This window comes from Megachile rotundata, chromosome 9, assembly GCF_050947335.1.
Source record: "Megachile rotundata isolate GNS110a chromosome 9, iyMegRotu1, whole genome shotgun sequence".
NCBI lineage: Eukaryota > Metazoa > Arthropoda > Insecta > Hymenoptera > Megachilidae > Megachile > Megachile rotundata.
The window spans coordinates 17,796,154-17,808,453 of NC_134991.1; the positions used below are offsets into that span (position 1 = coordinate 17,796,154).

The following is a 12,300-nucleotide window of genomic DNA, read 5'->3' on the forward strand; positions in this document are numbered from 1 at the left end:
CTACCCTTCGTATTCGGCTTCCCTTAAAGTTGCCCGTTTTTCTTATACCATGGCCGTGTACCGTTCCGCTTAATTACGAGCGCTCGCGAGCCAAACAAATTCCCTGCGGAGAAGGAAAGAAAACGCGCGTAAGGAGACATCGCGCGAAGATTCTGCGATCCGTGGAAATGCTCGATCAAAAGATTTCTTTGCCTCTCTTTAGTTCGCCGTCGTACCATCGCGGGCGCACCCCTTCCCTTTTCTCCATTTTCTTGCCTCTCTTTTTCTCTTTGTCGTCCAATTCGTTCGCGTTTCGTTTTCAACCAGCGAGCTTTTTTCAGTCGAGGTGTCGTAACGACTTGAATTTAGAGGCAACGCTCGTGGCATACCCTACCATTCTTGACCGCGATACCGATACCGCGCGCGGTGACTTTTCTCGCCGCGTAGTTTCGCGTTTTCGAATTAAACGAGCGTCAGCGCGTTATACGATTAAAGCTTCGATGTAATTAGGCGATCGAACATTCGGAAAAAAAAAACAACGCGAGCAAAGTCGACCAAGCGTATCGCGCGGAGAAGAAGAGCGTCACAGTCGAGAAATCTCTGACGCGTAAGGTCGAAGGGAAGAGGATTAGGGGGCAAGAGTCACCGGTGTCATTCATTTAAAGGATTAAAATCCGCGCGAGCGGCTGTAATGTACGAGCGTTCGCTTACTTAAGGGGAAGGGCCCTTATTCCCTTTTCTTCTTTCTCGTCGGTTCACGGCCGATTCTATCCTCTTTCCTCCTACGTCATCCACCTTCTCTTGCCTCTGTGTTCTCCGTAGAGGCCGCGACCAGCAATCAGCGTAATGCACCCGCAGACACACCCCTCGCGCCGCTGCGCCGCACCGCGCCGTCTTTCCTCTTCGTTCAACACGCTCGTACGTCGAACGTCCGCACACCACCAGCCTACGAACTCGTAACTTCTTCGTGCGCGATTCTACACGTTCGACGGAGAGGGCAAGCAAACCATCTGGCCAGGGTACTCCTCTGGGCCAAAGGCACTGATAACGCGGCCGAGAGCTTGAGTAATGCAGACGCAATGGCAATCTCTTCGAGAGCAACGAAATAGATCGTAGGACGTGGATCGATGCCGCGAAAACCCTGTCTGCTCTTCCTACCAGTTCTTCGCCCCTCCTCTTCCCGAAGCTTCTAAGTCGGTTGATGGCCGAAATCAATCTTTTGTCGATATACTTTGCGCTTTCGAACACAGCGTTGCTAATGTCCCTTCCATATTTTGAACGTTCAGCTACCGCGATTAAACGCTTCGATTTTAATCCGAGTCGTTTCGATGTTCGAATACGTGTTATCGATCTAATCGGAAAGAGCGAATCGAATCGTTGCGAACTCGTGGCGGAATACATATTTGTTTGAAAATCGAAAAAGAATAAGTCGTTACTTCCCATATTTATCGTCGAACTTTCGAAGGTACGAGTGGATTTGTTTGGTAGAAGAAGGAAGAAGGATTGATTCTCGCGCGAGCGAGCAGGGTTGCAGAGGGTTGAACGAGCGTAAAAGGCGCAGCAGAGGGTTCTCTCGGTTGGAATTTCTTCGAGGTAAAAAGAGGCTAAAGAAGAAACCGGATAAGAGGGTGCGGGAGGATGGGTCGGGTCGTGGAAAGAGCTTTCTGGTAATCCGTTCAAGGCGATTCCGTACACCTATTTCGCTAAAGTGATTTCGTGCCTTCGAAGGATTCGACGTTTCCTCGGAAATCACACCGTCGCGTTGCCTCGCGTCGTCCCATCGAACTTGCTCTCTTCCTCGGATTCCATCGTTGGGAAACGCGCATCCCGTCAACCTCGAACGCTCGTCTTCTTCGTTTTCTAATTCCTGCATTAGGTTCCGTGTTGCAGTTCGAACGAGAAATTCTTTTTTTCGAGTAAGTCGCGATCCGATCTTAAAAGAATTTCGCTGGACGATGTAATCGTGGATTACAGCGTTCGAACACGACTTAACTTTTGTTCGTTAAATTCTATGTTTCGCCCTACGAAATGAAATGAACCGTTTCCACCGTTGGTATAACCAACACTTTTACCCGGAGTGGACCGTTGCTGTACGAATTGCAACTTATCGTCTGAGCAAATAATTTACACGAGTTTTCAGAAATAACGGTCGAGAATAAGTTCGAATGCAAAGTTAGTTACGACGTCGTATCGCGATCTCGTGCAACGAGCAAACAACGCTTCTCGACGTCCTGAAACCGGATCGTCCCCAAAAGCTGCAAGATATATACCCTTCGCGGTCTCTCGTTACTTCTTCCCCGATTTCCTCCGCCTTCTCACCCTCTTTTTCTACCCTTTAACCTACCAACGATCTCTCTTTATTCGCCCTTCCCTCGAAAGCGAATATTTATGAAAGATGTAAATAACAAACAGGATAATTCTCTCCGGAGAATACGAATTACTATTGTTTATGACACTAGACGCCTTTCCTCGCTGCCAAACCCTCTTTCGTTCTCGTTCATCCGGGAACGTCTCGCGCGAGCGAGCTCCGTATTGTCTGCGACTTTTTCCACCAGCCGACTATCCAAACGCGACGCGACCCTCGCGCTACGAAAATTGCCCAATGGACCTTTTCTCTCTTTCTTATCTTATGCGACGGAAAAATTTTCTCGCAGAAAATACGAAAGTACTTTGCCATTGTGCTGCTGCTGCTGCTTCGAGTCGCGTGCGTATACTGTAATGTACATGTAAATACGAGAATTCGAAAATAATCATCCAAGATTTATCATCGCGTTCGAGTGACCGAGTAACGCGATACGAATATTAGATTTAATCGAGTTCGACCACTGCCTCTCGAATTGCTAGCATTCCTGAATTTGTTCGGAAACGTAGCAAAATTCGATTGTAAGGTACATCGAAGGGAATAGCTATAGGAGTAGCATGGCAAATTGTAAGTTTACCTTCGGCAAACTTTGTTTCCGATGATCCGAAGCTGATCGAACGCGAGTCCACTTTCTGTTGTTTCCATTTTAATCGTTTTCCGATAAAGATCCCCAATGATAAAGCGAAACTCGAGGATCGAAAATTTCACCAACTATTATGTTACATCGAGTGTGTCTTATTAAGAAAGATATAATTTGAAAATTGTCGGTGAAGAGAATATTTCGAAAAGGCGTTTACCGTTGGTTAATTTCGCCCTTTCCCCTCGATCGTTTCCGGACGCTTTCGATCGCTTTCGGCTAATTACACTAGGATTAATTATACATTCACCGCGACGGAATAGCTTACGAAAGAGAAACGTGTACGCGGGCTTTTGTAACGAAATAACAGGAACGCGAGAGAAAGAAGCAGAGGGTGAAGAGGATGGGCGGTTTTCACGATGCCTCGAGGGGTAAACAAAGCGAGGGGTCTCGCACAGAGTGGACGGATAAGTGGCGGTCGAGTGGTGGACGGTTGCTTTGGAAATTTATCATTTAATCTTTCCGCGCGATGTTCGTGGCATTGTGGTCTCTAGGTTGGTTGCCTCGCCTCTGGCTAAATACGTTTCAACGGACTTCTAGTGTCTCTTCGCGATTCGTAACAGTCTGCGTTTAAATACGCGTACAGCGTATTTAAAGGCTCGATGCAGCAAGGGACGCGAACGGTCGCGAAATTTCTGTCGATACGTAAATTGCACTTTCCTCGTCTTTCGATGTTACGCATCGATCACGACGAAATTAAATTCCTGTATCGATCATAGAATCGCTCCAGAACCGACGCGCGACCGGAAAGTACCTAACGAAAAATAACGATCCCAGCGTTTCTCTAAATTCCCCTAAAATAAACGATACTTCGCGTGATCCGAAGCTTTGTTTTTCGCAAACGAATTTTATTTACGAGAGCGACTTTTAAAACGGAATGAAATTAATGGTAATTTCATTTCATCGAAAATTGATAATCGAAAAGTATTCCGGTACAAGAGGAACAATACTATCGTATATGCGGAATAACAGTCGTGTACATTACACTCGCGTTTTCTCTGATCCCGATGTCATTAACCCGTATTACTCTAGGGGATTAATATTCAAATTAATGCCTGAAAATCGTCGGTGCGTGGTTCCGGGGCCGCAGAATTGGTCGAAATAGCAGGGAAACCGAACCGATCGATTTAACGGAGCGAAATCGCGGCCGAACGAGCGTGTAATCAAAAGCCGACCGTAAACCGAGTGAGGTCGATGAAGCCGTTCTAATATAACGGAAAATCATTATGAAAATACGTCGATACAATTATATGTATGTCATGGTATAAATAATAAAAAATGAAGTCACATAAATATCGAGCGATTCTACGCAAAGCAATCGAAGAAGAATTTTCAACTTATACTCGATTGCTCGCTAGATATTAGGGAAAACTCGTTAACCGTTTAACTGCTTTAAACGACGAACGAGAAGATTTTTCCAGAAAAACATAGGTGGTTGGTGGCGGATCGATTGAATTTTACCGAGCGCAAGGATAATAGATAACGGCGCAAGGAGCATCATAACCGTGGCCTCGATAAAGCATCGCGCGAACAGAAGAAGGGTGGAAGCAGGAAGGGAAGCGAGAACGGGCCTCGAAAATTCGGCTTTGAGCGGAACCGAGCGGATAGATTATACGAGCACACGGTGGTGAATCGATCCTTGAATTACGGCCACATTATGACTGCGAAACTTGCCAAGGCCGCACTTTCCTAGCCGGCAGACAGCGAATTAATCTACGCGAAAGAAGAGAAGAGCCTGGAACCCGGAAGCCGATGATTCATTTCGGAGGAAACGCGACCGTTGGAGCAGACGGTGTATAGTGTATAGGAACGAGGGAAGAACGAGCAGAGAAGCTTGAGAGGATTCCGGTAACGAGGAACGATCGACGTCCGTCCCTTCGTTCGTCGATTAAACGTTCCCGCAAAACGCTGACATACACCGGCCATTGTCTATGGCCCACGAACCGATGGAATCTGTTGGTGGCACTCGACTCGCGCCCCAACACCTATTCCATTATTCTAGTCACCCTTCTCGATTATTTATCTCGTTTTCCTCGACGAAACATTTCGTAATCGTCGCGTTTCATAATTGTTCGAATCGTTTCAGCCGATCGGCATGCAACTGGACAAGTACGAATGGGTGGGACAAACGGACATGGGCGACTGTTCGTTGTGGGTCAGATCCGCCCGTTTGAGTTTCGACGACGGACTGTGGCAGTGTCAGGTGACCGCCAGTGTTTTCACGGAGCAAGACGCATTGGCATCCGAACCGGCGAGGCTGGTCGTCAGAGGTAAGCGTCACCGATCTCGCCGTTGCCATTTCGCTTTCGATTATCGAACTTATTTTCTGATTTCAGTCCGCCCTCAACGACCGCAGATAGAGTACGCGAATCTTCTGATTCCACCTGGCAGCAACGTGACAGTCCGAGCAGGTGAGATCGCTACGCTCACTTGCACAGTGCGGTATGGGAATCCTCCGCCTCTAATTAAATGGTTCGTAATTGTTGCACCGTAGATTCCATACGCCGTACGCTATTTATCGCCTGTCGTCGACGCTTCTCGCCACGCGACGTTCCTTCGCTCTTCTCTCCTACCGCTTTCTTTCGATTATTCTCCCGCGATCTAACTGTTGCGCGCGACAGCTCTGCTTTCGATCGCTCGTCGAACAAACTCCGAATAATTACTCCTTCTTGCTAGTCGTTCGATTACCGACGAACGTTTCTTACGGAATAAGACGCGACTGGAATTAAACGAAGTTGTCCGAAGTCCGCGACGAAATCGACTCGAAGGCAGCGAGAACTAATCGAATCGCTTCCTAAAAGGAGCAGCCGTTTCTCCGCGATGATCGAGCGCGAGCAGAAACTGGCTGCAATCTAACAGCATTCAAAAGCTTTCCTCGAAAACCAATACTGTTACTCGAGTCCTAGCTCGCGATCACTGGTTCTCATTTTCCTACTCGGATACGTCTCAGAGGTGGCCAAGCAAAATACGTACGATCGAATTAAGTAGCGAATTTGATACGTTCATTTTTAATCGATAATATTTAGCGAATAATCGCGTATTCGAGTATTCGATACGGGACGGTGATATTAGCCAGCTAATAAGGCGCTAACGTTACGGATGCCCTATTTTGAGAGATAATTTCCAAAGAGACCTAGTCATCCAATCTTGTCAGTCTCTCCGGTAGATGCACATTCTCATTTGTTCGAGGTGTCTAGCCGGTTAGTTTTCCCCGTGCGAACATTCTGTCCCGTAACGCAGCTTGTGGATCTTGCCAATGGTAGGATGGTTCAATCTTCCCATGAATAATCATGATCCATTTCAGCCCGAGTCTAAATTCTAGGCAAAGTTAAGGAGCCAGCGCAAGGCTGACTTGCACCTTCGAGACGTAGAAATGACAAGTAAGCTTGCCGCGAAACGAAACAGGATGAACAGAGGATGATAAGCTACGGTGAGAAACGTTAATTAATTTATAGACGAATCACGAGCGAACTCGTAGAAACTTTGTCGTCGGTATCGAAAGTTCATGGCTCGTGTCGGAACACTTTGCGGATTCCACCTCTCTCCCTTTCTCTTTCTTCTACTATGAATCAAGATAATCGACAAAGCCGCGTGGCTGTCGAGATACGACTAAACGATTCGATCGTTGTCAGAGCGGATTTACGGTGTCAACTTCTCCGTGACTACGCCAAGTTTGTCCGCATCCGACAGGATTTCGAGCGGATTCGCTGTGTCTTTAAGACGAGCTTAACTCGCGAATCGATGAAAATACACGAGAACGACTCGGTTCGTGCGAAGTATAGCGCGCTTCTGCACGATCGGTTAAATTCGACCTTCGACGACTGTCACGAAAAACTTCGTAACTGGGTGTTCTCGCGTTTCCCAAACCTCGGAACGACGATCGCTAGAAAATCGCTATTCCGTTCGCAACGAAATCTCCACTTTGGCACTGGAGACGCTCGAGAATCGCGGAGCGGCGAGGCAAACTCGAGACGATTACCCGGTTGCGATCTTTGCTTTCGTAACGAAACGAGTTAACGAGAGAATGGGAGAGAGAAGGAAAAGGGAAACAGAGTTGGAGTCGAACCGAAGAAGAAGGTCGCGGCGAGAAGGAAGGGTCGATGTCCGTGGGATTTCAGTCCGCGCAGAGTCGTTAGAGAGTAGCAGCTATTGAAAATGTCAATTTTCCGGGGTAATTCGCGCAGGTACGTGGGTGAAACCGAAGTAACGGCGATGAGGCCCCAGGTAAACACCACGGAGAAGGATAATCCTCGCACTTGGGCGACCTACAGCGTCAGTGAGATTATGGCGGACCGATCTCGTTATGGTCAACTGATCAAATGCGTCGCTATTCATCCAGCCTACGAAAACTCCACCTCCAGCACCGAAGTCAGGTTCGACGTACGATGTGAGTATAATCTCGCTTTTCCAATCTCGATTCGATCGCCACCGACCATCGAACGCGTGAAAATTCTCTTCGTCGACGATAGAACGCGCGGCCGATGCAAATTACGTAAATTAACGACTAACGAAAGATCTCGAATCTTTTCGATCCAAAGCGCTGTGTATTTGTTCTTCTAAACTTTTATTACGACGTTACATAAAATTCCAACGTTCTATAATGCTTTCGTTTGTTTGCTCGACAACTTTCAGATTGTTCGATCCAACGAAGCGATTCCGGACAACTCGATTAGTCGGGAGTTATAGTTGCGGGGGGAAAGTTTTTTTCAAATATGTTGTTGTCGATAACGCGCAACAGTTTTGGTTCGGTTAAGGAATCAAAAATTGTTGGTTCGATGTTTGCTCTCGATATCGAAAGCAAATATTGTTGCTGGATCCCGGTGTTTTAACGCGAGAATGGCTGGTTCCTGTGTCAGCGAGCGATGGATTAACCGCGACGGGATATTAATTCCGGGAACTAGTTTAACAAACGGTATCAAGTTTCACCGATATCGTAGCTTGGGGACTTTTCAATAAAATGGTTTTACGTTTATCGCTCGATGGTTAGAACGGTAAATGTAAACGTAGAAAAATTCCGATAGTATTCGATGTCAGGTTGCGTAAAATTTTCGTTAATGTAATCGACGCGATCTCCCTAGTAAATTCTCGAACGCGAATACGAAAACGATTATTGACCGGTGGGTTAAGCGAAAGTAACAGCGTCGAAATACATTCGGTTTCTGGAGTGGCAACGCTCGAAGAGGACGAGGATGGCTGGCACGACGCGACGGGATCCTTCGAAATTCCCACGAGCGCAGCGCGTCGATCGTGCCACCGTCGGCACGAAATATACTGGCGTTTTCAGCGAAACTTTTCAATTTTCCGTGAAAAGTCCCCAGTAGTAGTCGGCTAATGCCTCTAATCAATATACCAGACGAGCCGTCCCGTCTCGTGTCTCCATTTTCGCTCCAATAATCCCTGCGAACCGCGACGCACGCGTCTTCGATCGAAGGCTTCCCGAAGGAAAAGGGAGGAATCGCACCGCGACCCGACCTCCAACTCGATTTCGTCTGAAACGAATTATCTTGCTGATGGCTAGTAGGAGGAGAAGGTACGGTAGGAAACGATTATTAGAGGAAAAATTTCAGTTTCTCCGACGCGGGATGAAACGAACCGCCATCGATCAGGAATTTGATTACGGGGGTCGTTCGTTCCGATTAAATTGTACCTGGTGTACCGAATTTCTTGTTAAACGAGCTTCGGTTTTGCTGGCGATCTAAGCATACCGGAATGTTCCAGTTCTTCTGCTCGATTTCGCTATTTCGGATCGCTTCGGATAACTCGTTCGCTCGTTCACGAGCTTACAAATTATCGACGTTAATATGAAATAACGAATCGATGGGCTGAAAATTAGCGAGTTCCTTTCTCGACGTAGCCGCGAGCGGTTCGGTGGAATTAATAGACAACCATTCGTATTTATGTGGTTGGCGTTAGAACTCGTCGACGCGAACAACTCGAAAGAACATCGAGTAACAAATAAATCGGTGTTAACGACAGACCGAAGGGGAAGCTGCGTGTGCAGCAAACTGACCTCAACCCCGGTCATCCCCACACGAGCAGCAATTTAACTCTGTACACACGCTGGTAACCGCGAACCCTCATCAATCTCCCTCAAAACGCCGCGTCCTGACATCCTGCTTTCCGACCTTATCGACAATTCGAGCTCCGCTGCATCGTCCGACAATTTTGAATCGCTTTTTACGAAACACCGCGGCGAACAACAATGACTGATGGCCGGTGAATCGATCTGACCGGACTGCTCGAACGCGACGTCTCTGCTTCCCTTTCGAAACCTGCAAAAATATTATTCCTCCACCGCGAACAAACAGAATCTATCATTTAACTCGATAGCGATTACGATATTCGAACATCGCGTCGAGTCGAAAGTTAAGAGATTCGCGGAAAACTTGAAATGTTTCATGACGAATGTTGATTCGAGCGTCTGTGCTGAGCCTAAACTATAACGCGTGGAAAGCTTTGGACGACGTAACTCGACGGGAATACGCGAAATTACAGATTGCTTTACGATAAAGTCAATGTTCTGTTCTTTCGAATCTCGTGTAGAACAACGGCTGTGCCGATATAATACATCGTTGCGCGTTAACATTTGTCGGATCAGGAACGTCACTGGAGCAAAGGCCGACTCGCGACAAAGTTGGACGGAAAGTTGTACGTAGGAAGAAAGAAAATCCAAGTGGAACGAATTTATGCGAGGTAGATGCAGTTTCGAACGTGCAGCTGACGCGTTAGTCCAACGACCATTCGTTGAACCGTATTCCCAGCCAGTCGTTCTTTGGGTAAACTTCAAACGCCTCTGTTTTTACGGAAGTAGGCGACGCCAGATCGAAGAGGAAAAGCCGAAAGAAAGAAAGAAAGAAAGAAATAGAGGGAGGAAAAAACGTAGCTAGCTACGTTTCGAGGGTGTAGCAGCGAACGTTTTGTATCTTTTGTGCCGCATTACAGTAATTTCTGTTTCAACGTTCGCGTCGAGACAACTTTTCCTCGTGCTCGTGTACACACCCTCTCTAAGTAAGCCATTCACCGTGAATTCGTTAATTAACCTTTATCCGATGTATCGTCTAAAAACCGAGTACGTGCTCTTGGATATTCAACGAACGCGAAGGAACATTATCGCATCGACAAATATTTACCGTCGCATCAACGATCAGACAACAAGCTGAAGCGGAAATACGAATCATTTCGCTTTTTTTTCGTGATACGATCATTTCACCCTGAATTCTTGATAATAACGGTAATTTTCTTCTTTCGCCATTCTTCCGTTCAAATTTGAAACTTTATTTTTCAGACATAAGCAATTAAAATTGACAAAAGGTAAGCACGACCGGGCAAGACTTAACTCGTTAGTCGACTGTAACTTTATTTGAAGAATGTAGAAAAAAAATATATCGGCCGATATTTCGCGAACGATTCGTCGAACGAAACGAACGAAATTTTTCGCTATGTTTTCGAAAATTTATTGTACTCTCCCTCGCACCTCCCATCTCCCGCCTTCCACCACCCATCACTGGCCCGCACCCCTACAGCGCGATAATGAATTTGTTTCGATCAACGTTGCGCTCGTTTGTTCGTAATTTACTAGCACCGATGCTGATCGAATATTCATGAAGCATTGTTCGAAAACGAATACCGAACTACAGAATTTATTGAAAACTCCAAGTGAGGCTGACGCGATTTATGCACTGGGCACGTAGTTTTCGAATGTACAGCTGACGGGCTGGCTTGTTTCCCTACAGTCTTCGGTAAACTTCGAAACCGGCTGTACGGTAATAACGTTGTTGCTCGACATGGTCAGCTTGAATACAAAAATTTGTTTTTCTTGTTTTTCCAATCACGATCAATCGCTACATCGCATCGGCCCATTTTTCTCTCCGCATCGAAATTTCCAGCATTCGACGATCGAATCCGAGCCAATAATCGAATTTGCCGTGAAATCACTACGAAATGTTAGCCATTGTGTTCCAACTATATCAATTAAACATTGCCTCAAGCAATTAAACCAGCTTGTTCGATGGTTATTATCGTTTTGGCGATACCTCCATGTATCTCCCTCTCTCTCCATCTATCTATCTATCTGTCTATCTTTTTCTCTTCCTCTACTCGTGTAAACGTATCTCTCGATTCACAAAAAAGATTGCGCTTTAAAAAAAATTACAAGCCGTTTCGCGAGATACAATGATCGTTTTAAAAATAAAAATTGACCGAATAATAATATTCGAGGCCAGCGATCGTACATCGTAATCGTCGCGAAGAGAACGCGTCACCGTTGATTCCGCATCGATTAACACGGCGAAACAGTCGTATTGTACGCGTATGTCAGAAACGAAGCGCGCGCTATCCAAACGTTTCCCGTAGGCTTTCGATTTCACGCGACACCGAACGCGTTCAAAAATATTGTATAAATGTTCGTAGTCCTTCGTTACGGCGTTTGTTCCATTTCTCAAGTACCTACTCGGTTCCGTTCGATCGCGTTTCGAACAAACGGAATTGTAATTATACCGTCGCGATTGCAGTCGACGCGAACCGAGCCTCGAGGCGAAGAAATTAATTTTCTCCTTAAAAAGCTTGGCCACAGCAGGAGGAACGTGGTTCGACGAGCAAAAGAGAGATTTAATCGGAATCGCGGACAAGAATTGCTATTACGGTTTTAATCATAGCACGGCTCGACGGACGCGGAAGAATAAACATTGGTTGCAGAAGAGTAAACGCAGCCTGGAGTAGCAAGTTTTCAGATTAAATTCTTCGTTAATGAGCGCGTAATTAAAAATGGATTCGAACTCCGCACTACCCCTTTCACCCGTCGTGCCGTGTCGTTCGAAAAGTAGAAGCGACGCGACGCTAGGCGTCCTTTCGTTCGATCGAATCGATCGATCCGAACGCTATCTCCCTGTCTCTGTTTATCTTTTCGCGGGCGGAAAGAAGGAAGGGGAAAAGGCAACACACCGGAAGCTCGATAATGGAACGGAAAACAATGGCACGCGTTCGGCATGGCGCAAAACGTTCGCTGCGTAGGAGAAAACCACGAAATAATGAATGAAAGTTGAACCGTGCAGAGGCGGGTGTTTCGTTATTCCTTGTCAGGAATAATTAGTTAGCCACGGCTCACGAAAAATTCAATTACACCTGCGCGCAGTTAATTCCGCGGTCGTTTTCCCGGGCGGAGAAGCGTAGCGGCTGATTTCCGCCTGGCAGGCTAATCGATGCGTCACGTCGCGTCGGCTAGCTCGCCGAAATCCAAGCAAAAATTTTCATTACTTTTTTTCCTTCGACCTTCTAACACCGTCGGAACGATTGTATCGTGCATTAGGGTCAACTTTACTCTTTG

At 46.6% G+C, this 12,300-nt stretch overlaps 1 protein-coding gene across 12 annotated transcripts in view; it reads left to right on the forward strand.

Annotated features, from left to right (window-relative positions):
* Positions 1–12,300, forward strand: part of LOC100878243 (synaptogenesis protein syg-1) — a 162,958-nt gene that overhangs the window by 139,426 nt on the left and 11,232 nt on the right. For 9 of the 12 annotated variants that reach the window (XM_076535488.1, XM_076535482.1, XM_076535487.1 and 6 more), the window contains 3 exons: positions 5,065–5,248; positions 5,315–5,450; positions 7,163–7,365. In XM_076535488.1, coding sequence (XP_076391603.1) covers positions 5,065–5,248; positions 5,315–5,450; positions 7,163–7,365 — 523 coding nt within the window. The remainder of the gene's footprint in view (positions 1–5,064; positions 5,249–5,314; positions 5,451–7,162; positions 7,366–12,300) is intronic. The other 3 variants (XM_076535491.1, XM_076535489.1, XM_076535490.1) reach the window with 1 other exon arrangement.